The sequence below is a fragment of the Volvox carteri genome, assembly GCF_000143455.1.
Source record: "Volvox carteri f. nagariensis unplaced genomic scaffold VOLCAscaffold_13, whole genome shotgun sequence".
NCBI lineage: Eukaryota > Viridiplantae > Chlorophyta > Chlorophyceae > Chlamydomonadales > Volvocaceae > Volvox > Volvox carteri.
Window position 1 is genome coordinate 887,088 of NW_003307556.1, and position 27,526 is coordinate 914,613.

At 57.3% G+C, this 27,526-nt stretch overlaps 2 protein-coding genes across 2 annotated transcripts in view; one reads left to right on the top strand and one right to left on the bottom strand.

Annotated features, from left to right (window-relative positions):
* The window catches only part of VOLCADRAFT_104214 (uncharacterized protein), a gene marked incomplete at its 3' end in the record, with an annotated part of 28,105 nt that extends 5,323 nt beyond the window's left edge, over window positions 1–22,782 (bottom strand). Inside the window, exons 1-26 of the mRNA XM_002949225.1 lie at window positions 22,483–22,782; window positions 22,314–22,409; window positions 21,781–21,908; window positions 20,881–21,588; window positions 20,546–20,556; window positions 20,192–20,342; window positions 20,068–20,106; window positions 19,569–19,628; window positions 17,015–17,129; window positions 16,569–16,578; window positions 14,367–14,437; window positions 13,758–13,883; window positions 13,344–13,427; window positions 12,733–12,850; window positions 11,166–11,862; window positions 10,509–11,112; window positions 9,376–9,644; window positions 8,991–9,116; window positions 8,154–8,807; window positions 7,143–7,935; window positions 6,770–6,970; window positions 6,418–6,582; window positions 5,896–6,152; window positions 5,472–5,621; window positions 3,867–5,174; window positions 138–3,466 (exon numbers count right to left, since the gene is read on the bottom strand). Coding sequence (XP_002949271.1) covers window positions 138–3,466; window positions 3,867–5,174; window positions 5,472–5,621; window positions 5,896–6,152; window positions 6,418–6,582; window positions 6,770–6,970; window positions 7,143–7,935; window positions 8,154–8,807; window positions 8,991–9,116; window positions 9,376–9,644; window positions 10,509–11,112; window positions 11,166–11,862; window positions 12,733–12,850; window positions 13,344–13,427; window positions 13,758–13,883; window positions 14,367–14,437; window positions 16,569–16,578; window positions 17,015–17,129; window positions 19,569–19,628; window positions 20,068–20,106; window positions 20,192–20,342; window positions 20,546–20,556; window positions 20,881–21,588; window positions 21,781–21,908; window positions 22,314–22,409; window positions 22,483–22,573 — 10,361 coding nt within the window. The 5' untranslated portion in view covers window positions 22,574–22,782. The remainder of the gene's footprint in view (window positions 1–137; window positions 3,467–3,866; window positions 5,175–5,471; window positions 5,622–5,895; window positions 6,153–6,417; window positions 6,583–6,769; window positions 6,971–7,142; window positions 7,936–8,153; window positions 8,808–8,990; window positions 9,117–9,375; window positions 9,645–10,508; window positions 11,113–11,165; window positions 11,863–12,732; window positions 12,851–13,343; window positions 13,428–13,757; window positions 13,884–14,366; window positions 14,438–16,568; window positions 16,579–17,014; window positions 17,130–19,568; window positions 19,629–20,067; window positions 20,107–20,191; window positions 20,343–20,545; window positions 20,557–20,880; window positions 21,589–21,780; window positions 21,909–22,313; window positions 22,410–22,482) is intronic.
* A 163-nt stretch (window positions 22,783–22,945) lies between these two features.
* Window positions 22,946–27,468, top strand: VOLCADRAFT_120717 (uncharacterized protein). The gene is made up of 9 exons (XM_002949095.1): window positions 22,946–23,225; window positions 23,308–23,395; window positions 23,477–23,548; window positions 23,636–23,720; window positions 23,818–23,927; window positions 24,334–24,400; window positions 25,761–25,825; window positions 26,222–26,320; window positions 26,782–27,468. The coding sequence occupies exons 1-9, from the start codon at window positions 23,083–23,085 to the stop codon at window positions 26,917–26,919; spliced, it is 867 nt and encodes a 288-aa protein (XP_002949141.1). The 5' UTR covers window positions 22,946–23,082; the 3' UTR covers window positions 26,920–27,468.
* The last annotated feature ends 58 nt before the right edge of the window (window positions 27,469–27,526 follow it).

The following is a 27,526-nucleotide window of genomic DNA, read 5'->3' on the forward strand; positions in this document are numbered from 1 at the left end:
TGAATAAACGTATGCAGGTGCATGCATCGACTGTCAGGCGACGACCTATTGCCGAAAGGAGATAGAGCAAACCGCGACCTTCCCGTAACTTCAGGCAATGCCAAAGGCAAGCCTCATCGGCCCCATACCTCACCTACCTAAGGAAAACAGGGTCAACCCCATAAGGTGCCACGCTGTTGTTTGTCCCGGCGTACAAGCGTTGCAGGTAGCTGGACCCCGAGGCGACGTCCCGAAGGAACGCGACGTCAAACCAGTGGCAGCTGGCGTCCAAGCCCGAGAACACACCGCTGCATGAGTCTGTCTCTGACGATACATTCCGCCCCACGGCTTCTGCTGGCGACCGCAAAGTTCGGCGTGTCGTATGCAACAGCAGGCCGCCCACTACCCGGTTCTCAGCTCGTGTGCCGGCATAGCGCCGCGCAACAGCAACCCGCAGGTCAGCTCCAACATCCAGCTCGCTTTCGGCCAATAGAGTGTCCAGAGCGGATGTTCCTTGGGTCAACAAATAGTAACCCAGCCATGGCACCACGCTGCCACTGCTGCTGCTGCTCTCATCTTCAGTGCCGCGGTACAGCCGCCTGCGGGTACCCGTAGCCATGGAGCTGCTGCCAGTCGCGTTGCTGCCTGCGTTAGGAGACCCCGCCGATGACGGTAAGGAAAACCGGGACAGCGTGAAGGCCGCCTGGAAACCTGTTAACTGCAGCCGGTAGCAGTCTTGGTCCATTACTATCTCAGCTGCGTCCTTGGCCGCTTCCGCCGCGACCATCGCCATGTACAGTGCGCGGTCCGTTTGGGCACGTGTCAGCGCAGACAGCTCACGGAGCTCCAAGTCCAATTCACTGCTCTGCTCCAGCAGCTGCTGCTCGGCTGCCAACTGGGCGTCGAACCCCGCCTCCACCTGCGCTGAAACCACCAGCGTGCGGTTCTGTGCATCGGCTGCCTCCACCGCAAGAGCGCCCACTGCTGTCTTAATGGCTGTGCCACGCTCTTCATCTGCGGTCGCCGCTGTGTCACCCAGGATTGAAGGAAGGGTAGAATTGAGCGTACTGGCCTTCGTGTAAGCGGCATCTGATGTCTGCAGCAGGGCCTGGACAAGGCCCACCAGTGACTCAAGGTAGCCGGCAGTCAGGTCCGGTGCAGATGGGACCGTGATAATAACAGAGGTGGCATTGAGGGAGGACGCCGCAGATGTAGCCAGAGAGGCCAGGGCCGATGTGCTGTTGGCACTGGTATTGCTAGCGGCCTGGAGCAGGCTGCGGAGGCCATGGCGCCTCTGGTCCAGGTTCATGGCCATGTCGTTCTTAAGAGCTGAGGCAGGCTGGGAGAAGTCACCCTGACGGAATCCTGCGGTCTCCACATGCCGACAGGCGCGGTCCATGGCATCAGGCTGCTGCAGTTGCAGCAGCAACCGCTGGTGCCGGTGTTGCAGATCCTGCATACGTGCCGCAAGGAGAACTTCCCACACCTCCTCGAGTGGCTGCTTTACCATACCATTCGTTTTCCCCACGTCCCAGTGATAACGTTGATTGCTACTGGAACCATGTAAGATTAAATACGACGACGGTGTCGAGTTCTCGTCGTCATTATGGAGCTGGCGCCTGCGCCAGGCAGAACTGCTGGTGGGGGTTGACAATGTCAGGCCCGTCGCAGAACGGTGCACACGGCGCGGGTTGTAGATGTGTATGGCTACATCGACCAGCATACTCGCTGGCGAGCTGTTGGTAGGAGGTGGGGAAGTGGGCGATACTGTCGCTGACAAGATCTCTACATCAGATGCCTGCACACCGTACTTGGCCATACGAGTCGCAAGGTCCTGTACTGCAGATGCATGGTCGGGATGGCTGCTGTTCAGAAGATTAATACTGAGCTGTGCGGCAGCTTCAGCATCGGTCAGCTTGTCAGCCAACCATGTCAGGTTAACGCTGATGATCGCTTGCTGGTAAACAACAACGGTCCGGTTTGCAGTCGCAGTAACGCCCTGGTCATCAGTCACCGAGTACTGGAATGTGTACACTCCAGGCAAGCAGTTGCTGCTGCCCATAGCGAGTGCCTCCAAGCTGCAAGACTGGCAAGTGGTGCTGCCTCCAGATGTCGTATTGCACGGCGTCGTATTGATAACGCTGAGCTGGGCTGTCAGGTCTACAGTCGTAGTGTTGGCAGCGGGGGATGTGGGGAGCAGCACACCAGTCGCAACAGCGCCACAGCTGCGTGTATCAAACATGGAGGTGCAGGGCCCCAGGTACACAGGTGACACGCTTCCGTACTCCACGTAGGCCACGTCAGCAGGTGGCAGCAGTGTAATATTGGGACCAGGAACCTTGGGTGGCAGGAGGGATGCACTGGCAGTGCAGGGCAATGGGGAGCATAGGTAGCCGCCGGACCCATCAGAGCAGAAGTAAGGTGCGGACTTATTTGCACATGGATCCACAATGACGATGGTGCGGCGGACGGTGGCGTTGTTCGGCGGACGGGCGTAATCCCATACCCAAAAGTTTATGTGGAAAACTGCACCTGGTGGTGCGAGTGTGTTAATCCCGCAACCCGCTAGACCCTTGGAAGCCAGGGTATGCCTTCGCAGCAGATCTGCGGAACAGCCGCCACCGTATAGGCAGGACGATGGCGGGCACACCACTACACGATCCGTTAAGTTGACTGTGCCAGCGGAGTCGACGGCCGTAGCGCCTGGCTCACAGAATGGGGTCGAGGCGGCTGCGAGATCAGCACCAATAGTGCATGGGCCATAAGTGCTGCCGCGTGGCAACAGCACTCGTGCTGGGGCTGCAGTGGCTGTGATTAGAGTTAACCGCGGCTTCAAAGCAACACTCATTCCTGCAGCGGTTTGAGAAGCAGCTGTTGAAGAGATTGTGACGCTGGCGTTCTCCACATTAGATCTGCAGACACCGCCGTCCTCGGAGCAGGATATGCCATCCGAGCAGAGTATCTTCCCAGAAGGGCAGACAGGCTGCACGATGAGGACACGTGACACACTAGCAGAGCGTCCCGCGCTGTTGGCCACCGAGTACGTGATTGTGTAGTTGCCAGGTCTGGAAACAGACACGTTGCATGCAATCAGCAGTGGCAGCAGTGTCTGACCTGCCCTTGCCGCACGTAGTGGAATGCCGCAGACCTGCACCCTCAGGTCCAGGCTCCCATCCCGAGCGTCAAGGGCCACTGCACCTGGGTCGCACGGCTGGTTCTGCGGTATTAAACTTGTACACCTGTCGTACTTGGTGCCCTGCTGGACCCGGATAGTGGAAGGCCCCACAATTGTGATTTGGGGTAACCCAGTGCTGTACGAGCCAGAAGTGGCACCACTGGAGACGGTGGCCAGGGTGTCGCCGCAGATGCCTTGACTTGTGCAGGATGGCAGATCATCCTTGTCGGTGCAGTAGCTCTCATTACTGGGGCAGACTACCTTAATTAGACGACGCGCCAGCTGTGCCACATTGCCAGTCAGGTCGGTTGCCTGCAAGCGGAGAGAACAAGCAGAGCCATGGAATGGTAAAACCCTAAAGCCCTAAAACACTAAAACATTAACCGATAAAATTGCGATTTCATCTTAGTGTGCGAAGGAGCGGATCCTATTACTAGCAGTCCATCCTTTGCAAGGATCCTACACCCTCTTCGATAGGTAATCCTGTCTATGAGTCAAGGTAATACATAGCGACATGATGGAGGGCAACGAAGGATGCATATCCGCCTCTGGTGCGCTGAAGGGAGACCACTGCACCTCTGAACCTCAAAGTGGACAGTACTGTCCACTACTAGTAGGAACCCTACTAGTAGGATCCTGGGACCCTACTAGTAGGAACCCTGGTACCCCATAATGTGTTCACTGCCGCCTCCAAGAGCCTAGCCCTACGAACCTGATATTCCACCATGTAGGAGTACAAGGAGCCCTGTTTCGTTGGCCGACTCGTGTCCACCGCAGCAGCGCCAAACGTTTGAAGCATGGCCGTGAGGTCGCCATCAACCGCATCCCACACAGTGGCGCCGGGGTCTGTCCACTCCGAACCCACCAACACGCTGTCAATCATAACTGCTGCACCGCTAGGGGTCAGTGCGAGTTTACCCGAACCAAGGAGAGTGATGACCGGGGGGAGGGTGTCTTTGATGTACACTGGCTGCTGCTGTGAGGCCGCTGCAGATGCGGTTGAAGCACCAATGCCGCCAGACATGATGGCACCCAGGATACCGAAGGATTCAGAATCAGGACTTGCCAATGATGAACGAGCATACGACAGCGGGTCGACGATGATGAGGCTGCCGTCAGGTGAGACGACGGTCATATCGCCCGCAGGAGTATACGTGACGGTCAATGTGGAGGGGTCAACTCCAGGAATGGCATTAGATGCGGCGCTAACAGCGGTGTCGGCGGATAAGGAGGTTGAACCACCTGCGACGCTCTGGAGCGCGGTGCTCAAAGCTACCAGGGTGCTGTTGCAGACACCCCGAATCGAGCAGGCGGAAAGCGAAGGGCACCAAAACTCCCCATCGGCGGTTCTGCATCGCGGTTTGACAGCAACAGCCCGGTAACGCGGGGTGGCGGCGGTAGCACGGGAATTGACGGCACTGTATGAAAGTAGGTACATCTGGGTCACAGCGTTTATAAAACTGTTGTCGAGCGTCAGGCCGCCGTTGGGGTAGATGGTCAGCTGGCCAGTGGTGGAGTTGCTGCCTGCTGTGCCACCAACGCAAGTGAACACCGACGGCGGTGCCGCCTGGGCCGCTGCCTTTGCTGCGGCCGCAACGGACATTCCGCTCCCTGCTGCCGTACCGACAGTGCTAGCTGCGGCCGCCGCCGCATCGAGAGCATACATCATCGCCTCTAGGTTTGGTGTCCGGGCACAGATGCGCACTGTCACTCGCGCATTCACGGCAAAGCCATCGATGGAGTCGTACACGTACACGCCAGGGTCAGAGAAGGTGTCCGCCTCCTGAACCTCCATGTAGGGATCCCCAATCAACGTAATCACAGGAGGAGAAGAAACAGAGGAGGCTGGGAGGGTCGCAACGGACGTCGAGGAGGATGTCGTGGCGGCTGAAGTATCGCTGTCCAGGTCTTCGGACAGTATTGTAATGGAGGTCTCGGCCGTGCTGCCAGCGACGTCTGAGGCAGTTGCCTTGGAAGCCAGAGCTGATGAAGTCGCTTCGTCCAGGGAAACAGCAGTCACCTACCACAAAGGAAGAAGGGCAATATCCAAATAACACAAAGATGCGAGACATATCCGGGCGCATGGTTGCAAGCAGGTACTGCACACTATAACATGGAACATGCGGTGCCGCATAGCGTCCCCGAAGGAGACCAACTCGCGCAGACTTATTATGAACTCAAAGTTTAAAGTCCCATCAGCTCGTGTATGTAATATAAGTAGCAAAATGCAGGCTTTCTGGAGGAATGCGGACAGCTACACGAGCTGTTGTCGATCGAAAGGAGGGACGCCAGGGACGGGGTTTGCCAAACCGCCTACCTGCACTGTTGACGCATTCAGAGCAGGGTAAGTTGCCGTATCCTGCAGTACGGTTTCCGGCAACTTCATGATCCGGAAGTAAAACCACTCCAGGGAGGTCATGGATGTGAAGCTGCTGCTTGTATTAGCCCAATCCGCGTCGAAGTAGACCTGTTCATGACAGAGGGGGGGCCGCCAAGGGATCACCATCGGCGAACGTTCTGTAATTTGGCAAATCCCATCTTGAATGCTACAAGGCCAGACTGTCAAAACTATCCAGAGCATCAAGCGGTCGCCTTTTCCTGGGCAGAATGGTGATGTCCTCCGGCCGTCATATGGCCGGGGAATAACCTGCCCGTGCCTGCAACTTAGTGCAGCCGACGGGTCGCTCTGCAAAGCCGTATCCCAACCTTTTTTCCAATATGCAGCCCGGCCGTCAGCCCACCTGGAACGACAGCATGACGGTGCCTGATGAACCGCTGTTAATGCCAATGGTTCCGGCAGTAATGGAGACGGTGACGTTGTCGGTGGATGTCAGGCCGGCCCGCGATGCCAGCAGCGCCCGGTAGTCCGCCAGCATGGTTTCGGGGCCTCCGGGGTACGAGGTTATTGAAGCGGCTGACAGCGTCAGGTTGAGCGATACCACAGGGTTGACCGCCGGGTCCAACGCGGATGACGCTGAGGACGTAGTGTTGCTGCTGACTGCGAGTAGCAAGGGAAGGGCGAGGGAAAGATGCATTACGAAATGGCAAGAAAACAGGCATGAAGGCGGAATATTAAAAAAGGGATTTGGAAAGGAAGGTTACGGGCTGCCAATTTGTACACAGCGGTCCGAAACCACCAGATGATGCCAGCCACCACCACCACCAACCACCATCATCAACCACCATCACCACCAACCACCACCTGATGCCAGCCGAGCAGCTCTAGCTAAGTCCCGCTATCGTGCTCTCGCCCGCCGGCTCACCCAGAGTGTTGAGTTTGGCGACGTCCATGGCCGTAACCCAGAACCGTGAGAGACGTAGTGAGCCATTCAGTGCGGGGCTTCGTACTGAGAGCAGAGCCCGGTACGTGTCCGAGTCATTGAGCAGAACCGGTACCTGGTAGGACTGCTTGTAGGTCGAGAAGCTGCCTGTGAGGCGGAATGTACATGGGCCAAGCCAGCATGTGGGCCAAGGTGGGGCCAAATGCACAAGCGTCCAAATTTACGACTGAACGGCGTGTGGACACCAAAGGGAGTGTAGCCCTAGCCATGCTGTTCTTCCTACTCCCTGCAGTCCCCATCACCGACCAGCATCACGTTCTGACCACCAACGCACCTCGAATGCTAATGACCTGGGGTTCCTCGGCCAGCAGCTCCTGCAGTGTGCTGTTGCCGTCCGGGGAGTCAATGTTCAGCGATGCAGCACCCGGCAAGCTCCAATTGCCAGAGGCTGGCCAAGGGCTGAGCGGCTCTTCACCCAGATCGTACGAGTCCGGGTCGTAGCCCGCACCGGCGGCGTTTATATTTGCGTACTCGCCTGCAGGCGTTGCAAACGTGCATGTCAAGTTCATTAAGCCGGGCTCACCAGCGTCATGTTGAAGACACACCTAACGAGGCCAACCATGAGTAAGAACAAGAAAGCGCTTTCTTGCAGTAGCTTGTTCTGTAGACACGCCCAAACCCTTCCATACTGACTGCTCACAACATACCGTAATACACTGGGTAATCGTAAGGCTGCGCTCCGCCGTAATTGCTGCCGTACTCCTGCAGCAGGGACCGGCCGGCCCTGAGGCTGCCTCCCCAAGCACTTAGCTCCTCAACCGAATGCCCGCTGTTCTGCTCCACAGCTAGAATCAGCATTCGCCGCCGTGCCTCGCTCAGGCTGCCCGGGTATGCGTTGTCGATGTACTCAACAAGCGCTGATGGCACCAGTGTCAGCACCACACTCAGACCCGGGTCCGACTGCCACACCTGCCCATCCACCGTGTATACTGGCATTTCCACAGTCGCCTGCCGGCCTTGCTGCACCATGAACGTCGTGTTGGCCCGCACAGCAGCCGAAGATGAGGCGGTGGTGGAGCAGCTGCCTGACGCACCTGCCGCCGCGCCGCCGACGACATCAAGAAAACAAGCTGCAGCGAGCGACCGTGGCAGGTCCAGCTGTGAGGGTGCAACCCCCTGTACGATAACAGTTGCATTTGTAACCGCCACCTGATTAACTGCCAGCACGAATGTGACGGTTTCCTGGATCTGAAACGTGTACCGTACAGGGGAGAACCGGATCCCGTCAATGGAGAGGTTCAGGCTTTGGGCACCGCTGTAGGTGCCACGAGCAGTGAGGGTGAGGCCGGTAGGTGCTGCTGCTGGCTCACCCAATGTCCCCAACAAAGTGGGGGTGATGTACACCCAGTCACCCACACGCGACTGGTTTGCCGCAGCCACGACCAGGCTGAAGCTGGCGACCGGTGAAAGAGTCGCGTTGAGCGGCAGGGTGAGGGACGCCTGAGGGGGAAGTCCATGGCCAGAGAAGGGCTTGTCAGGACGTTTCCAGTCCTCTTGAGGTTTTAGCTTAGAACGATTTCCTTCCCACTACTAAGCTCCTCTGCTAAGCAACCTGATCACACTACATTGCGGTGCATTCTTCCCCAAGTAGTCCAGCACGCTGCGATAATGCACGTTTCTGCCCCGTGCGCTGGTGAAGTCCGGATTTCCCAACCTACCTGCGCAGTTTGATTGGTAGGGTGCTGCAATCGGACGGTGCCCGTATACCGCCCAACTGCTAGGACACGAAAGAAGATAACATATGAGTGGTTGCCGCCGTGCCAACTGCCACTAAACATCAGCTGTGTTCCATTCTGTGCCATCAACTCCAGGGACGCCACCAGGCCCGGGTCAGAACCAAAACTGGGGCTCGTAGAAGACCAGGTGGAAGGGGATCGCAAAACGGGTACCTCGAGCCGGTGCACCACCAGCACAGGCAGCCGCAGTGCGGCCTGTGGCGGCAGATGCTGCACCGTCGTACTACCATACAGTTGCATCACCGCCGAGCTCATCGATTCATTGAATGCAACCGCTGCAGGGGAGATGGCGGAAACATTGAGGGTCACGTTGGCGACGGCCGTCCCCGAGACGTTGAGCCACACGGTCAGCTGCTCCCTGGCTTCCAGGACGTGCACATAGCGGAACAGCCCGCTGCCGGCGGGTTCCAGGCTGGTGAAGTTCGCACCCGACACAATCTTGTGCTTGGAAACAGAGCCCAGCAGCGATACAGAGACGTTTCGGGCGGCAAGAGCTGGATTGCCGTAAGCATCATGGAGGCGCAGGTCAACAGCCACGTAATCGCCCACAGCTGTTGTGTTCGTAAACGGCTTGACCTGGGAGCGGTAACAGCAGCAGTAAAAGGGTGAGAAAATCGATAGGCGCATAGCGCAGTCGTTGATTTATCCGGTGACTGGCATTTTAACGTGCAGTAGTGGACTCTGGTTGCATAGCTAATTGACTGTAATTGCCCGTACGCATTATCACATTTTTCCGATAATAAGCAACCCTATCCATACCTGCAGGCTGCAGTTCGACGGGTGGGGCAATCCAGGGTATATGCTGACAGTGCTGCCATTTCCCTGGACCGCTGGCGCCATGGACAGGTTGCCGTTGTAGTAGACGAACAGCGTATAGTTGCCAGCCTATATTCAACAGGAGGCACCGGTACACCGACAGACACGGCAGCAGTAGTTGTAACAAGAGAGAGTGAAAGCCAAACCAGAGCCGTATCAGAGATGTCATCCCACAGTCAAGAAGAGCCACTAATCGACCTAAATTCGCTGCAGATCCTAGCTTCCGTGCTGCACAAACCCGTCATCAGGCAACATGCAAGATAGCCCCCATAGCCTCCAGTGTATGGCTTGTCTCCAGCGCTGCACCCTCATGCGATCGAGTACTCACCTCTTGCAGCTGGCCTCCCGGTACCGTCACGTTCCATTGGACCTCGGCAGCCACAGGGGTTGGCCCTGACATGGGCCCCAGCGACTGCACTGACATATAGTTGCCGGGACCGGAGATTGCAGCTGTCCAGTTCTGGGTGTTCGCCTGGTCCAGGGAGTCGTGCGAGCGGAGCAGCACTACGAGCGGGCGGCCCACACGCTGCAGAGGGGTCTCCAGGAAAGTGTCCAGAAGCCGGTCCCAGTTACGGGGAGGTGGCGTTGTGTTGTTGACTGGCGGCGGCATTGGTGGTAAGCTGCTAGACGCCGGTGGCGCGCTGCTGAACGGAGGCGGCACAGGCCCAGCGCTTGAGGGTGGCGGGTTCGGTGGATCGGAACTGGACTGCGTTGGACTGGCAGGCTGTATGGTGGGAGGGGTGGGGCTTGATGTTTCGGTGGGAGGTGGCGGCAGCGGTGAGGGCGTGGATGTTGGGCTTGAAGGCGGCATCAGGAGCTTGGCGACGGACTTGTTGCCTCAAGTGATGGAGGCATGGGGCTTGGTGGATCGGTTGATGGCGCGATCGGCGCAGGCGGCTCTGGTGGCGGCGGAGAGGGGCTAGGAGGCTCAGGAGATGGAGGGATGGGGCTTGGCGGCTCCGGTGGCGGCGGAGAGGGGCTAGGTGGCTCAGGAGATGGAGGGATGGGGCTCGGCGGCTCCGGTGGCGGCGGAGAGGGGCTAGGTGGCTCAGGAGATGGAGGGATGGGGCTCGGCGGCCCCGGTGGCGGCGGAGAGGGGCTAGGTGGCTCAGGAGATGGAGGGATGGGGCTCGGCGGCTCCGGTGGCGGCGGAGAGGGGCTAGGTGGCTCAGGAGATGGAGGGATGGGGCTCGGCGGCTCCGGTGGCGGCGGAGAGGGGCTAGGTGGCTCAGGAGATGGAGGGATCGGGCTCGGCGGCTCCGGTGGCGGCGGAGAGGGGCTAGGTGGCTCAGGAGATGGAGGGATGGGGCTCGGCGGCTCCGGTGGCGGCGGAGAGGGGCTAGGTGGCTCAGGAGATGGAGGGATGGGGCTCTGGCGGCTCCGGTGGTGGCGGAGAGGGGCTTGGTGGCTCAGGAGATGGAGGGATGGGGCTCGGCGGCTCTGGTGGCGGCGGAGAGGGACTAGGAGGCTCAGGAGGTGGAGGGATGGGGCTTGGCGGCTCCGGTGGCGGCGGAGCGGGGCTAGGTGGCTCAGGAGGAGGGATGGGGCTCGGCGGCCCCGGTGGCGGCGGAGAGGGGCTAGGTGGCTCAGGAGATGGAGGGATGGGGCTCGGCGGCCCCGGTGGCGGCGGAGAGGGGCTAGGTGGCTCAGGAGATGGAGGGATGGGGCTCGGCGGCTCCGGTGGCGGCGGAGAGGGGCTAGGTGGCCCAGGAGATGGAGGGATGGGGCTCGGCGGCTCCGGTGGCGGCGGAGAGGGGCTAGGTGGCTCAGGAGATGGAGGGATGGGGCTTGGCGGCTCCGGTGGCGGCGGAGAGGGGCTAGGTGGCTCAGGAGATGGAGGGATGGGGCTCGGCGGCTCCGGTGGCGGCGGAGAGGGGCTAGGTGGCTCAGGAGATGGAGGGATGGGGCTCGGCGGCCCCGGTGGCGGCGGAGAGGGACTAGGTGGCTCAGGAGATGGAGGGATGGGGCTCGGCGGCCCCGGTGGCGGCGGAGAGGGACTAGGTGGCTCAGGAGATGGAGGGATCGGGCTCGGCGGCTCCGGTGGCGGCGGAGAGGGGCTAGGTGGCTCAGGAGATGGAGGGATGGGGCTCGGCGGCCCCGGTGGCGGCGGAGAGGGACTAGGTGGCTCAGGAGATGGAGGGATGGGGCTCGGCGGCCCCGGTGGCGGCGGAGAGGGGCTAGGTGGCTCAGGAGATGGAGGGATGGGGCTCGGCGGCTCCGGTGGCGGCGGAGAGGGGCTAGGTGGCTCAGGAGATGGAGGGATCGGGCTCGGCGGCTCCGGTGGCGGGGAGAGGGGTAGGGGCCAGGAGATGGAGGGATGGGGTTGGGGGCAGCGGTGTCGGGCTTGGCGGCAATGGCGTCGGGCTTGGCGGCAGCGGTGTCGGGCTTGGCGGCAGCGGTGTCGGGCTTGGCGGCAGTGGTGTCGGGCTTGGGGGCAGTGGTGTCGGGCTTGGCGGCAGCGGTGTCGGGCTTGGCGGCAGCGGTGTCGGGCTTGGGGGCAGTGGTGTCGGACTTGGCGGCAGCGGTGTCGGGCTTGGCGGCAGCGGTGTCGGGCTTGGGGGCAGTGGTGTCGGGCTTGGCGGCAGCGGTGTCGGGCTTGGGGGCAGCGGTGTCGGGCTTGGCGGCAGCGGTGTCGGGCTTGGGGGCAGTGGTGTCGGGCTTGGCGGCAGTGGTGCTGGACTTGGTGGCCGGCTGGATGTTACTGGGGGTGGAGAGGCTGAGGGGCTCGGCGGCGGAGAGGCTCCTCCTGAACTCCCACAGGCTACGGCGCGCAAAGATGCAGTTCCCAGGGGTAATGAAGAAATACAGCCGTAATCTGCAGGTGGCATGCAAGAAGTGAAAAAGGGCACAACCTTTAGCTGCCAGACCAGGATAGCTGCGCAGTGAAATTCCACTACACATCGTGTCCTAAAAACATAGTATCAGATGTTCACTTCATTTGAAAGCATCACGCGGAGTCACACCATAATTTGGGCCGCTGAATGGGGTCAGGGGATTGGAGAAGCAGTACGAAGCTGCAGCGACCTGTCCTGAAGCAACCAACACGCAAGTTCGAGGCTTTCTCACTATCTCACTACATACCAATGGAGGTCCCGGTATAATTCAGTTCCTGACACGCCTTGAGGCCTGATGGAATCGGGCCACACATGCGAGTGTTGCCATGTACATCCCTGTACAGCATGAGACCCGGCAGAAATACGACAGGCCGTCAACCAATCATGCTCTTGGCATCCTGCTTGGTGCTCCGCAGTACGGTAGGCTTCCAAATCTCCGAGCTGCCAAGGCAAAGATTTACTTGTTATCCGATAGGATGATGTTCATATGGCATACAGACGAGGACTGTCAGCAGGCTTCGCATTTCAGCTTCACATGTTTCGTCTGAAGTAATTGGCACACTCGGAGCGCCATCACCTGTGTTCATGCGCCTCCCTGGAACTCATACCATAAACAAGTTTTGCATCCTAATGGACGTGGATAGCGCCTCTTTCTGCCATCTGGGTCACTTCAATCCTGCTCCCATACGGATGCTATTCGAACTTCGTCCAGGACAACGCCACTCGTGTTCATGGCGCCGATGGCGCTTCCCCCAAGCCACGGAAAACCATAAGGTGCCCGACCGACGTCCCCGCAAGCTACATGCCCGTGAGTTCCCTAATGCAAGAACAACGCAGAGTCCGAAACTTACAGGATTGCTAATTTACTCAGGGTGGAGAGTACTGTTGGTAAGCTGCCAGTCATGGCATTGTCCCCCAGTCGGAGCTCCGTGAGAGCCGTTAGCGCGGAAAACTCAGCAGGAAACGGATCTGGATCGGGCGAGGGTCAGGCCAAGCCTGGTTAAGGGATGGTTTTGGCCCACATGCAAGGCGTGCGCCAGAATTGCGCCGGCTATAAAAGTACGATGTGTATTTAAGAATGTGGAAGTACAATAGCATGATCCGTGTTTTCGCGCGCAATAAATGCGTGTTGTGCTAAGAGTACAAGCCAGATGCCAGATGCTTTACTTTTTTCGTGAACCTAGTTCCATCTTACTGCAGGTGTTGCAAGTGTTGTATGTGCGACAAGGCTCACGAACAATATCGCATCTACGTCATGCAAAGGGAGTGCACTGCACTTGGTGGCCATGCACCCCGGCCTCCATCCTACAGGCCCTAAGAAAGCACTGGAGGCCATCCTAATAGTCCGGATCAGCCTAGCGGTAAGGCACATGAGCTCTCTCCTCCACGAATCGCAATGTTTTTGGCTCGGCAAGCATAAACCCTGTGCAGCCCAGACGATAGATTCCTGGCTGCTGCTCACCCGTAAAGCCGACGCTAGGCAGCCTCAAGGAAACGAGATTGACCATCTGACTGAAATCCGCCAGCGCCGGCAAGGGATCGATCTCTGTGAGGAGCATGGACAATGGTGGTAGGTCAGGCCGCTGGGCAAATGCCATCCTTCGGCAGTTGCGAAAAGCAGGCAGGCATTCGCGGCTAGCTAGCGCTGCAAGACAGCTATGGTAACCACACTGCGACTCCAAGTGCAAGTGCAGGCTTGTGAGTAACCGTGCAACCGAATGCACGACATTGTGAACATCGTTCGGCGGCAGTTGGGTCCTCGATAAGGGTCATGATCTGCGCAACGAACTTGAACGTGCCAAACAAGGTCGAGGTTAAAAACCCCTGCGGCACACTCTTGCGGCCCTACTGCGGGCCAAGTGCTGCATGGACGCACCTGTAGTGTCAGCGAGTTCAAGCTTCTTCAACTGGGTCACGAACATAAGATCGCTCGAGATGAGGAAATTGTTACAATTTCTAAAGGTCAGACGCGTCAACTGCTCCAGACCCGTGCTGGGGTCACCTGGAATTGGCCATGCACCAGGGACACGTGAAATGGTCCAGAAAGTCAGCTAGGCGTGAGTCGTTGGAAACTGCACAGGCCCCAACGAAGCGTGCCATGACGACGTACAAAGCAAGGGTCTGGGTGATGCTACATGGGCCACAGCAAGAGGATACTACAACACATTGTCGAGGCCTGTATAGAACGGCTCATTATCACAAGGACACACAGGGCGCAGGTTTCGTGCCCATGTACCATATGAGGAGCCTCCTGTGCATTATGCCAACACATGATCACCCGCGTTGGTACAAGCACCCTAGGCGGCCACAAGGGTCCCCAAGTGGCACAAGCATCCAGATGTGTAAGAAATCGCCACGGCGCAGCCCAGGACACTTTCCACATCTCTTGTCCTTAACTCCCCTTTAGGGGATGGGGAAAAAAACAAAGGGGATGGCCCCCCAACGCAGCGTTTGTGCCCACACCGTACCCCCAAATCCGACTAACCGATGTTCCAGGTAGTGGGGATCTGGCAGAGGTTCAAGTCCAAACCATTTAATTCAACGTCCGTGACGGCACTGTTCGTGCAGGTGACGCCAGAGAAGCTGCAGGCGTCAGAGCCTGCAACCCAACCGACGAACTGACTTGAAGTAGAGCACGAATCCGAGAATTCCAGAAGCCGGTCGGCGTCCTGCCCTTGAGAGAGGATTGCCCAATGTATGAGTAGGAAGGCGACGACTACGCATCCGGGCAGCTCAACGCGGGTTTTCTCCAAATACCCTAGCTGTTTCCATAATAAATATATGTAACGCATCGTAGTGTGTGAAAAGGTTCATTCAATTTTCTGTAGTCATCAGTTCCTGGGGTATCGTGACATGGCTCGCCTTCTTTCCGACGACAGCGGCCAGCGCGGATTGCAGAAATTTGTTCCCGTAGAATATATATTGCTGCAAAGAAATAAATTTAACTCTAATAGAAGAGGTCAGGAAGGTCAGGACCAGTAAAGCTCCGTTTATGTATTGATCATTTGAATACAAGTGTTACAATAGAAATGTTTTAGCCAGGTTCACTTCCGGGGGACTCGGACAATGAAGGGAAAAGTGTTTTGTTGTACGGCATTGTGTGCGGATGACTGCCAGGTACCACGAAGCAAGGTCTGCCTTCTGAACAATACAAGTAAAGTTAAATGTACAACCTACCAGGAAAAATAACACCTGTGCCTAACTGACTAAGCGATATGGCTGCAGCAACCCCGACAAGGTAGGCTCCAGTTTCTTAAACTCAGCAATAGTTCAGGACATAGCAATAGATCGACGCCTTACCTTGGGTTACGATATTTGCCTTGCCTTTTGTTGACTTTGCGCATATTCACAGCTAAGGTTGGTCCACAGAGTGGAGTTAAGGCTAAACCACGTAGTTTCATGCGTCCATAACATGAAAATCATCTTCCTCGGCCCAAAATGCATTGGGGGTCTTTCACACGCGTTATACTTTCCTCTGCCGATGTCTCCACTCACCCACAAGGACAACACTTTGTCTCGATTTGGGTCTTGGAACGTTGGAAGCTTGGAACACACATTCATCAATATAAACTGCCATGACAGTGTTATCGCTGTTCCGTATATTTACTTATGCCATACATGTGCAGTGCGGGAAGGCTTTAGCAGGTATTACGGCTCTGGTACCTTCCTGACGGAGCGCGCTTGCCTACCTTAAACGCAGTCATGCCAAGCTCTCGCCAAATCACACACGCAGACTGTCAATTCTGCAACACCTATACATTCATAATGATCCTACCAATCGTCGCACCCGGTTTAACCGCCCCCGGCAGGACGGAATATGTAGCATTGGTTAGTTCATAACGTTTGATTCGCCCAATCCTGCGCCAATAGACATCTTACATGAGAAGCCCCTGATTCCGGGGCAGTGCAGGCCTTGAAACGTTGTTTTGCCTGCCTAGTTCTCGGACGGGTTTAGAGAGATTCAGGGATATCATTCCAGGTCATTGTCTTCCAGTTTGATCATGGAGCTCTGGCAGCGGCCCTAAATCTTCCTCTTGGCTACACATATACGTGAATATGTCTATCTGCAACAGCTCGTACTGTGCAGAGTTGCGCCGCCAACCTACCTGTTGCTGCGGGCCGCGAGGCAAGGTGCATTTTTAAAAGACGACACTTCTTAGGTGTCGTAAGCTCAGGGCTAGATTGCAGGGGGGTTCCTCCAAGGCTGGGCCCCGTCGCCCGGCGGGTATGGTCCGTACTGCTCAGGCGTTCAAGTGACCATAGGTAGCATTCTCGTCCACCACGGCAACGGACGCAAACCAGTAGAAGTGGCAATGACTGGCGTGCTTGTTACCGGCTTGAGGCTGCCGCTTGGGCATGCCAAAGAATCAAAGATCCCGCGTGAGCGGAGATATTGTACCACCATATAGGAGTGACTAACTGACTGGTATCTGCACGTACACGCATCTATATGTTCCGGCTTTCTGCATACAATCATAGGATGGAATTTTGATCAGAGCCGCTAACCCGCCAGCTGCATAATTTCTCCATTTCGGGGCATGTCCGCATCTGTGTACAGGCATGCACGTGAGCGCTCCTCGTTTGTCAATATGACAGAACGGGTCTTGTATTGCCTGGCCTGACCAAGTGCTTGCGTTCTTTTGCCATGGCGCACATCACTTGGCCATGGCTGGGCGAGGTTTCTCACCCGCAGGCCGCTGCAAGCACCGGAGGCGAGACCACCTTGCGTATGAGCCTTCGGCTGGTCCTTGGGGCCCCGACTAATATGGACCCGGTACACCTTCGGAAAGTAATGCTCAAGGTGTAACACACACACACACACACACACACACACACACACACACACACACACACACACACGCACACACACACACACACACACAGACACATATATCTTATGTTACAACAAGGTACAAGTTACCAACTATAACTTGTATATACCTATTATGTGTACGGGTTTGGAATGTGGCGGGTTGCAGCTCGTTGAATCTAGTGTAGTGGTGTTGCACATATGTGCTTCGTTTACATGTCGTTACTTTTGAAACACACAAGGCGCCTGATTTGTTGGGCGCCTGATGCGTCCTGATGTGGCCCCTTCCCGCCGCCTGCTTCCTGCCCGCGCCTGCTGCCCACATGGAGGCCATACGTGGTCCCGGAACTGGTACTGGATGCGAGGCAAGTACTGGATGCGAGGCAATGTCTGGATGCGAGGCAAGTACTGGATGCGAGGCAATGTCATGGCATGTGCCTGGCACGTTCATTGTGCGCATGGAGGAGCAGACGGTCGATGGGCTCGGTAGTCATTCGTTAGATGGATTTTGGTACCCGGGATTTTCGAGCAATCCTCGCGGCGTGGCTGAGGTATTAATCCCCGCATCTGCTTTTCGGTACGATCCCCGGGACAAAGATGTCAGCAGAAACCATCCAGCCCTGCGTTCCCAGCCGAATCCAGCTCAGCTTGCATCCATATCGTACAGTTGCGCATTTCGTGTGGCTGCGTGTTACCTGTTGTACGGCACGTGACTCCGCCACGCGTAGACCACTCCTTGACCATACCCATGCGCCTCCTTTTCCCGTGTCCCCTTAAGCCCCCTTAAAGAGACCGCGCCACCTTCGTCACCGGGTTGGCTAGGAGGTGAATGGCACGTGAAACCGCTCTGTCACGCTTACAGCACTTCATCATGACCGGTTTGGCCGACCAAATTGGCAGCTGAAGCAGCAGGCGCTGCTACACACCTACGTAAATGCCTAGGTCCGCCCAAACCCAGTGGCCAAGAAGCTAGAGTCGTATGCCCGTACACAGTTTGATCCGCCATTCATTGTATACAAGCACGAACTTTTCATATGGTAAAACGATCGGTCGTCCAAGTAAGTTCAGTCCTGCGTTAGACAGTCCCGTACTGTGGCTGTCAATGAGCGCGGAAAACCTTGCAACCGCGCAGAGGGACAACGGAGGAGTGGGAAATACACACATGCACATGCGCACATTTCCTTACGCAACATACAGACATGCAAACGTGCCTAGGTGCACACACACGGTGCGGCGTGTCAGCCAGTGGAAAGCAGCGGGCAGGGCCGACGGTTTCTTTAGTGTTTTCCTAGGATTTTAATGCTTCTGTCGCGTTGCTACCTGTTGGATGGATTAAAACGCCATTCACTAGGCCTGCTGCTGCGGTGGCCCGTGTAATGGTGGAAAACCTTAGCCCTGTTACCATTCACGGTAATGATTCGATGCCGCATTAAGCGCAGAGCGCGGTGTCCGCCTTGAAAAGGCTTGGTTCCTTGTTGCTGTACACTGCTGTAGACAGGCAGGTACGGTTTCGTGGCAATGACGGCTCCGTTTGGAGACGATATCCCGTAATGGTAAGACTGTCGCAACCCACCCGCTTCTGGCAAACCCAAGGACAGCACAGCACTACCGTCCCAGGTATATTACAGCACTCTACAATTTGCTTTTCTCTCGTCCGTCTATCGCCTATCGCTATTTTCGCCTCCAAACCTATAAAAACTGAAATTTCCTTCGGCATGCATCAGAGACGCTTTGGTGCAAACAGCCTTGCCAGCTGTGCCACACACTGTAAACCCCTTCACGCGAACGCTAGATAGAAGCCTCTTGTGCTAGACCGTGCCCAGAACTTCAGCACCAGTACCACACGCGCAAAAACACGGGCGCGGCGACTGCCGCCCGCGAGCAACTCTCGGCCATGGACCCGTTCTTTCCAGAGCGGAGAGCCCAGGAGTCAGAACGAACCAACTGGCCATCTTCCCCAAACGTGTGTGGACTGTTGCTGGACGCTGGTGGCATTGGTGGTCCTGCGGCTACTCAGGTGAAGAGGAGCTACGACAATATCGACCCGTGACTACCGCGTCGGCACACTTGGGATATCGAGTAAGCTCACCTACCCCCATCCACAATATCTCAGCAGGCGAGGCCCCACACGTGAACTGCCGGCCTCCTCGGCCATGTTATCGTTCAGCGATATTCATTGTCAACCTCCTTTCCCAACAACTTAAATGGCGGACGTCACCGCAATACATGCAATGATAACGGGCAAAACTGCCTGCCCGGCGCTGAGTAGCGCACTCCAACTACCGGCCCGCAGCCCCAAATACCCATACCTGCCGCACGGGACGAGTGAAAACCTGCTCAACAAACCATGCGTTCCCCTAAGGCCACGCCCGGTGCCCATACACACACGCACGCAAGTGTGGAGCCCTAATGTCTAAACGTTGCATGAATCAGGCGCCTTACGTTATTCTGACGTTGTGACGCGTAGCTATGAACGGCACCCTTAAGCGCTCTTCCCGCATCGTCATCATAGTTACTAATGCCTATCTCCGCCTGGACCCATCCTGGCGCTCGCTTCCATCCAGGACCGGATGGCTGCCTAGCAAGCTTCTGTTCGCCACTGACCAACAACCACATAAGCACTCACCCTGTACAACCCTCACTCCGGAGGACCAAGCACACTTCCATATCAGCAGCAACATACCACGCCCAGTCCGCCCCTGCACCCTGACCTGACCTTCCGGAGCAGCAGTAGGAAAAGAAGTCTGAACCCCTCTTTCGCCTGAAACCCCCCAATTGTGATTTCCTGTTACCGGAGGTGGTGGAGCAATCGTCTAGTAGGCCTTGGCCCCGTCCTCACGCCCACACGGCCAGCAGCGACATGAGGCCATAACCCACCAAGAAAGCAGCCATCTTGGCCATGCGGTGCTTCCCATCGGCCAGCTCCTTGGGTATGACCTGGCGGTAGAGAGAGATGGTCGAGGGAGGGCAGCCAAGGTACGGGGCGCCCGCAGCCACATGGTGGCCCCAAGGCGAGATCAGGCGGAGGGCTGAGCGAGCTGGTCACGCTGGTGGGGAACGCATTGTAAGGGGTTGGAGGGAAAAAGCGGACAGCCTGAGGAGGGCGAGCTTGGCCTGGCGAAATAAGTGACGCGGTAAATTAAGTTCTCAGCAGGAATTAACACCCGTTGCGCACTGTACGTAAAAAGACACATGGTATTCACGGCTGAGACACGCGTTGCAGTGTTCGGTGGATAAGGGATGAGGATGAGAATGGGGCCGGATGGACCTGACAGCAGGGAGTAGCAATCTCTTCAACACGACACAGACTGCGCTGCCAAGGCGCCTACGCCACGGCTCTTCGTGCGTTCCTCGACGGCTAAACCTCGTTGCTCACCGCAGCGAATTTACTACGGGCGAACACGGCGAATGACAACTGGGCGTTGCAACACAAACACATCCTGGGGCCAAGAACCTCTGCCGCTGCCGTCAACGTCGCTCTGATGCGCGCCCTACCGTACCTCCATAAAAGCCACATACAGGAAGGTGCCCGAGGCCAGCGCTGACAGCGCGGCACCGGTCGTGCCGCTTGCTGAGCTGGTCGACATGCCGTACCCGGCGAAGATGCCCAGCGGAGTGGCCAACGAGAAGCAACCGATGACGGTCCAAAACCTGGTTTGTCAATTAGGCCCCGTGCGCAATTTTGTGTCAACAAGTTTTTCAATGATTGGAGCAAAAAGGGCTATCTGGGCTACCATCTCTGTCGCCAGGATAGAAAGCGCGCTTAATACGGATCCTGCCGCCAGCCAGCTGCCTCACCCATAACGAGCCGCCCCCAGTGGCCATGGGCGCCCACAGACGGGAGACGGGCTCACGTGGGGTCAGGCTGGCCGATGCAGGTGGCACAGAAAACCAGCCAAGCTAAGCTCGACCCTGTGTGGCCTTTGGAACTGCCTTGGTCCTGCCGCCCTGCCACCATGCTTCCAGCGATCTAATTAACCAGCACACTACCCATCCAATCTCTTAGGCGCACCGGTAATATTGATGTCACGCCACAAGCCCCACGCAACGCCTGCCCGTCAGTCCCCGGACCCCTTCCTAAGTACCGAAAGCTTGTAGGCGCACCTACCCGCCTGTACCCGCATCCTAATACAAATCAACAGTACTGTTTCAGCACCGCCACCGGAAGACCTCAGGGTCCATCCCCAACCTGCCTGTCTGAGGATGCACCGCTCTCCATGATACTCGCCCCCAGCGCGTACGCCGCTAGCCCCTTGTGCGCCGCAATCGCCACCATAATGTCCTCCGTGCTGCGCATGCTAGACTGCGCCCCAAGCGCCATGCCCTCTAGGATAGAGTGGATGCACAACGCAGCCGCCAGCAGCACTGCCGTCGCGAAGGACAGTCTGCGGCCTCCGCCCAGCAGCACGGCCACGCCCGTCGAGTGGCAGTCCCCACCCGTGCTCGGACTGCGATGCACCAACCGACCCGAGCCGGGCTCACCGTCGGCGTCATCCTGTCCTCCCATGCCACTGCCCTGGCTGTGCTTGCGGCCGGACCCCGTTAAGCCGTTGTGGCTCCGCCCGTTGGGAAGGAGGTTGTTGCAGTTCCCATTGCCTTCGGCCATGGGAAGCGCTACAGCCACCGCTACCTCCGCATTGTGCACCGCCGTCGCTGCCGCCCCGGCCTTGGCGACTATGGCAGCCTCCCGGTGCACCGCCGTGGTAAACGTCCCCTCTGTCGAGGTCACCACCTTGTCAGATGGCACCATGCTCGTCAGCTCCGCACCCGAGGACAGCTTATGATAGCCCCCATTGCGAAGAACTGCCCCCAGTGGCGGCAACCCGCTGCCAGGCCCAGTTGCTCCTCCTACCTTGCTGGCCTGCGACGCCTGCTGCTCGCTGACAAACTGGACAATCTGCGGTGCGTTGGGGGGAAAGGCACAGGCAGGGCAGCAGCAACAGCGGGACTGTCAGCGGGCGACGCCGGCTGGTAAGCTCACCCTGATCTGGCGCTCTATGCACACGCAGTGCAAGAGCATAAGAACCCGCTAGCCATGCTTGCGGGGGGCAACACTGCTGACTGCATCCTCGGAACCCAACGGCCCTACCTGGTCCGCTAGCAGCGTGACGATGTAGCCGGTAGCTGCCAGGAAGTTGGATATAGGAAAGCGTCGCAGGAAGAGGAGGCTACGGTGCGCATCCGCCAGCAGGTGGCAGAAGCCCGCGGACAGCATCACTGCAGGTCAATAGGCCGGAAAAAACTGTCAATGGAAGGGATTGGCAACATCCGGCCTGAAGGTGAGAAGTCTTCAGAGCATGTCATGGGCTGTCAAACGCTGGGAGCGCGGAAAACTCCACGGCTCCTGGGTGTTCAGGACTACCGCGTCCCAGCGTCATCGCTCTCCAACCCAGCGGCTAAAACCTGTTGCGTAGGTATTCCCGTCTGTGGCAACAGAAGAGATCCATAACCTCCATCCTTCTTACGGCGTGACACACGGGGGTTTACCAATCCGGGCACCCAACAGTAGAGAGCCACGGTGCTTGCTACATTATCGTCCATAATTTCTCACGTTCCCGTTAAAAATAGTGACCCTAGTGCGCGTCCGTCATGTATTACAGCACCAGCCGGTTCAGTTCTTACCTCCTGCTGACAGCATATTGCCGACATGAAATGCAAGGCTCTTTGAGCTGCTGACATGCGTTCCATGCGAGCACAAATACTTGGGGAGCCACGCGCCTGCAATGCCCAAAGCCAAGAATTCTGTGACACTGTGCCTCAGACCGAGGCGGGCTGTTGCAGCCGAACCCACCGCCGATCGCCGTCATAAACAGCACTATAGCTGACAGAATGTCGAACCAAAACCTTTGCTCGCGTTCCTCCGTGTAGCCTCCGCGTGCCATTTCCTCTCTTTCGGTATTAAAGGAAAAGCCCTCAGAGGGCACCCAAAAAACATGCTATCGGAGTACCAGTTGCATAGCAGCTTTGGTTTTATAGACGCAACAGAGGAAACGTAGCGAACTTAACAAGGAGTCATTGATCGGACCTTGTAATACTTGTTTGCAATATCAGCATCAGTTTAATCTTCTTTTGTGTGCTGTGTGTCTATTCGTGTATGCAAGGATGTTTATGGAAGCGGCCGTGGCTGTTCCTGGATAAAGCAAGTATTAACCATGGAGGCCAGCTGACCTTTGCTCGTCCACTCCATCCGGAGGAGGACCCGGTGGAAGAGCGAATCGCATCAACAATCGCACGTTAAACGTACCCAATATTGACTGTTCAATGGTTTTACACAGCCCCCGATAGGGTAGGACCGAGGTGCTTGAGCGTGAGCACGGCGTAGCCAGGGAGCGTTGTATGGTGCATCGCCACGAATAGTTACCACTCAAGGATATTTTCCTAATATATAGCTATGGTGAGCTTACTTCAATCTGGGCGAGTACTGACGGTGCCGTCGGAGCGGTGCGTGACCAGCTGTTCACCGCTGGCGACGGCATCGCTTCGCCAGCCCTGCCACCATCAGCACGCAGTCTTCACAGTTACCCCATTTGCGAGGTGCGGTTGATCCTGTCCGGAATACCACTGCATGCCTGGGCCACATTCTGCGTCATGAAACTTCTACATTTCTTCACATTAGGTCCAGCTTTCGTAATGTGGAGGCCCGGGGTATTCGGCGCAGCCCCGTTGTGACGCCTGACATTCAGATTGGACAGGGTGAAGACGCGGTATGCGCAGTGTTGTCGGTTTGATTGCTGTTCTTGATGCACACCACGTCTGTGATAAGCTATGCCTTTATTTTGGGACAGATCCAAATGGACTTGTATCGGTATCTCCTGACGAACCGCATCATTTTCGTCGGCGGCTACATCAATGATAAGGCAAGGCTTAGGGATGTCGCTAGGGCTTAACCTTCCTCCCCAGCCTTTCTCACCATCACACGCGGTTTCGGCTGCGTGCCCTGACAGATGGCCACGCAAATCGTTGGTTCGCTGCTGGCGCTTGAGGCGATAGACGAAAATGAGGACATCCGGCTGTACATAAACTCTCCAGGTGCTTCACACGCAGGCAGATGGCTCCCTTTGCGATCCATTGAGCACCCGTGGTCCATATTCGAGTGTACCACTAAACACCCATCCCTCCCCTGCAGGTGGCCAGCCATACTCTGTCCTAGGAGTGGTGGACGCAATTCAGTCCATCAAACCGGATGTCCAGACTGTGGCTCTGGGGGCCTGCTACAGCTACAGCAGCTTGCTGTTGGTAAGGCGCGACAGCCTCCCCACCCGTGCCATCGCCCTAACCAACCCATGTCCGATCTTCCTGCTTCCCTTACCATCACGGCCTTGCCATGCCTGGAAGTAGCATCCTCGTGCGGAGGCCGGCATGGGCTGGATTATCCAAGGTGCCTTATTCCTACTTATCCAGACTTTATGAATCAGCCGTTTAAAGGCCCACTTGCTGCACTACAACCACATTCCTTTGCATCATGTTGAAAGTGGCGGCCAGTAGCGAAATGCCACCACATGCGGCGTGGCAGCGTGTCCATTGATTTCCATGGACGATCTGGGCTTTGGGCTACACGTGGGACTGACTAGAGAAGCTGCTGGCGCCCTTCCTGGCCCACTCTTGCGGGGTTTTGGTGGCGCCTCACTCCCTCACCTCGCAGGCCTCGGGGACAAAGGGCAAGCGGTACGCCATGAAGAACACTCGGATCATGATGACGCAACCCATGGGTGAGACTCCGGGAGTATATAAAGGCGGGATGTGTGGGCAGCATTAGAGTTGCCGCGTTCTGTGGCGAATGACGTGCGACAGCCCTATCTCCGGAATACAAAACACCATCTACCCTAGTCCCAAGCAATGACGCAACTGCCGCTAGTCCAGGATTCAAGGTATTGGCCTTGGGTGCGGTGCCGGGAGCGCACGCTCGCAGCATCTGGGTCGGCTGGAAACAGGGCTTTGTACCGCAAATGATGACTGGGCAGACTCCCTCTGGGCTGCTGAGGAAGAATGCTGCGGGGAGGGAGCAAGTGGGGGCCACGTGGCCGTGATAGCAATGAGCGCAGATGACCGGGTTCTGCCTACCAGCTGTGCAGCTGGGGTTGGCGGTCACGATTGCAGTTGGCGGGGTTAGGGCCGAAGTGATAACCTGAATCAGAGGGATGCTTCACTTGTCTGTGGAGCTATGCTACGTAGACGCTGCACGCAAGGGCATTCTCAGCGGCAGGGCCCGCTACCGCTGTCACCGCCGCCGCAGCCAGCGGAGGAGCTGCAGCACTGGGCTAGAACTTGTTGCAGCGTGACACTGGTATGGATGCAGCAGCAACAGCAGCAGCTGGGGCAGGAGCTGCAGCAGATGTGATGCCTTCCAGCTGGATTGGCGCCATGGCCTTTTCCGCAGGGGGAGCAGCTGCTGGACTCCGTCAGCAGGAGGCCAGTGCCACCCGCAGCGGCACTGGGGGATGCGGGATGGGGGTTGTGCGAAATCGTGTGTCCTGCTCTCCGCGCATGGGTTTGGCTGTCTGGCGATTTCCACTCAATTTTCAATCTGGGGGATGACGAATAACAGTTGGGAGGGCGGATGCCGGGCCACTATGTGTGTGTCCCCCTGGGTGGACGGAAGCGCTGGTGGGAGAACAGGAGCCGGGTTGGAGGGGCGGCTGGGCTGGTATGGATTTTAGCTGGGTGCCTTGGTTTGGGCAGGACTCTAGGAGTGGCAGGAACGGCTCGCCTCTGTGCCCCTCTTGTCTCCCTGGGTGAGCCTTTGGAAAACCCTTGTGAAGGGTGCAGGGTCCCGGCCAAGGTGTGCAGGCACCTCCCGCACACCTAGATTGTGCAAATTGATGCGATACGGCACCTCTTACCCTGAGGCAATCGGAACCTTTCGCTTTCGGTAAGGGGCAGGAAATGCGCCTGCCCCAGCGGAACTAGGAAGCAATCGCCCAAATTTTTATTTTAAGAGTCCTGCACGCTCCTTAAGGTTAGTGGAATGTCTTCGTTCTGCTTTTGCGCAGCACCCCCGAATTTGTGACCTGGTTTGCGCTGGTCTGCTGCTGCTGCTGCTGCTCCTGGCGTGCATGCGTCCGGTTGCAGGCGGTTCCCAGGGTGACATCTATCAGATCAAGAAGACCGTGGAGGAGCTGAATGCCATCTACCAGGTGTGGGGGGGTGGGGAAAGGGGAGGCTGCTAGGCCCTCCGCAATCCATCGTAATGGCTGCGACCTGGAAGTTGGAGTTCCTTTTCTTCCCGGTTTGCCTCCACAGTTTTGAGCGGTTACATGACTGCGGGCGGGTTTGGCTTTGGTCGCTGCAGGGCTTCCGTGGGTCCAGGTTTTTGTAATTAGGAACGTTGTACGGAGTACTCCGGACGGGGATTCGCCCTGGATGAGCCTTGATGTTGTGGCACCTCTAGGTGGCCTTTAGGGGGACAGGATATGTGGTTCTCGTGTCCATGTCGCATGGCATTCACAGCACGGCGAGTGATTCGCGGGTGTCGTATGCCGCCGCTAGGGACTCATATGGCTGGACCCACATTGCTGGCGTTGGCCGCGCAGATCTTCAGTCGCTACTACATGCGTTTCACGGGCATGAGCCAGGACGCCGTGGAGCAGGCCACCTGCCGCGACTACTTCATGACGCCGGAGCAGGCCAAGGTGCGCTGTGGGGGGGAAGTGGGGAGGTGAGGTGTGGAATGGATACATGCAGAGGATGGGGCGGAGATGGGACAATCGACCGGGCGGCCATGGACGGTGTGTTGCAGGTAACTAACGTAGCTAACCAGGTGTCGACATTAGACAGACAGGTGACGTCACTGGCGCGTGAGCGGGCTCGCAGCCATAGCCCGCATAGGTTGGGCTAATTGTACACACACGTTGGATTGGTGATGCAACGAACGTGTTCTTTGCCCGTCGTGGTGCCCATCGCATGTCTCAAATCGCCAAGATTGTTTTTCATGAATGAGGCAGGGAGTGTTTTGTAGCCGTGTCGCATGCAGGGCCCCATGTCTGGGGCGCTCTCCTTGTACATCCATACACACGACGAACTGCCCGATTAAACCGCTTCATTCATTCGTGGCTCCCGGGGGCTGGGGCCGGGGCCTTACATTTGTTGGCAGATGGAGGGCCTCATTGATGATATCATCCGCGGCAAGGGCGACTATACGGTACCACCCGCGCTGGTCAAGCAGTTCCGGGAGGTGGGCCTGGTTGACGACCTCACGCCGGGCCCTTTCGTCAAGGTCAACTGTAACTGAGCACTGGGGTCATTGCGGGTTGAGCGACGGGTTGAGGGTGGTACATGCAGTCGTGGACTGAGCTGCGGGGGGGGGTCATTTTCCATGGGAACGGAAAGTGCGGCTGGGTTGGCGTTAGCCAGTGGGTTAAAGTTCTTCGGTGCAAGCATTTGACAAAAGCGAAGTTGACAAGGCGGCACTTTGGAAGAGGCGTATGGGGCGCCGTTGGATAGAGGTAAGGGGTGAGGGGTATTGTAGCTGCCGCGGCCGACTTCGGCTTGTGCACCGAAGGGCGGGGCATCAAATGTTTCCTGCTTGTCTAGCGAAGCAGGGCCGTCGGAAGGTCTACGAATGCCGGCATTGTAGTCTTAAGGTTTGGTTTCGAAGGGAGTTGTGGTGGTAGCAGGTTCTACCATGAAGGTGTTCATGGTGCAGAAGCCTCGTGGGGATGGCGAGTGGCTATATACGCTGGGTGCAGATGGCCTCCATATGGTTCGCGTTGTATACAAAGGTGTCGTCGGTTGTCCTCAGAAGTTTCTTTGGGTTTACGTTTGTAAACAACATTATTTGTATACCCATCGTCTTTTCTTGTGTGCCGGTATATATAGGATGATGCCACCTTGGACGG

What these genes read in the sequence shown, in the direction of transcription:
- VOLCADRAFT_120717 (XM_002949095.1), top strand. Translation starts at nt 23,083, where the DNA reads ATGGTGAGCTTACTTCAATCTGGGCGAGTACTGACGGTGCCGTCGGAG. An exon ending in AGCTGAATGCCATCTACCAG is followed by an intron (nt 25,826 to 26,221) that starts GTGTGGGGGGGT and finishes TTGGCCGCGCAG; the next exon opens with ATCTTCAGTCGCTACTACAT. An exon ending in TGACGCCGGAGCAGGCCAAG is followed by an intron (nt 26,321 to 26,781) that starts GTGCGCTGTGGG and finishes ATTTGTTGGCAG; the next exon opens with ATGGAGGGCCTCATTGATGA.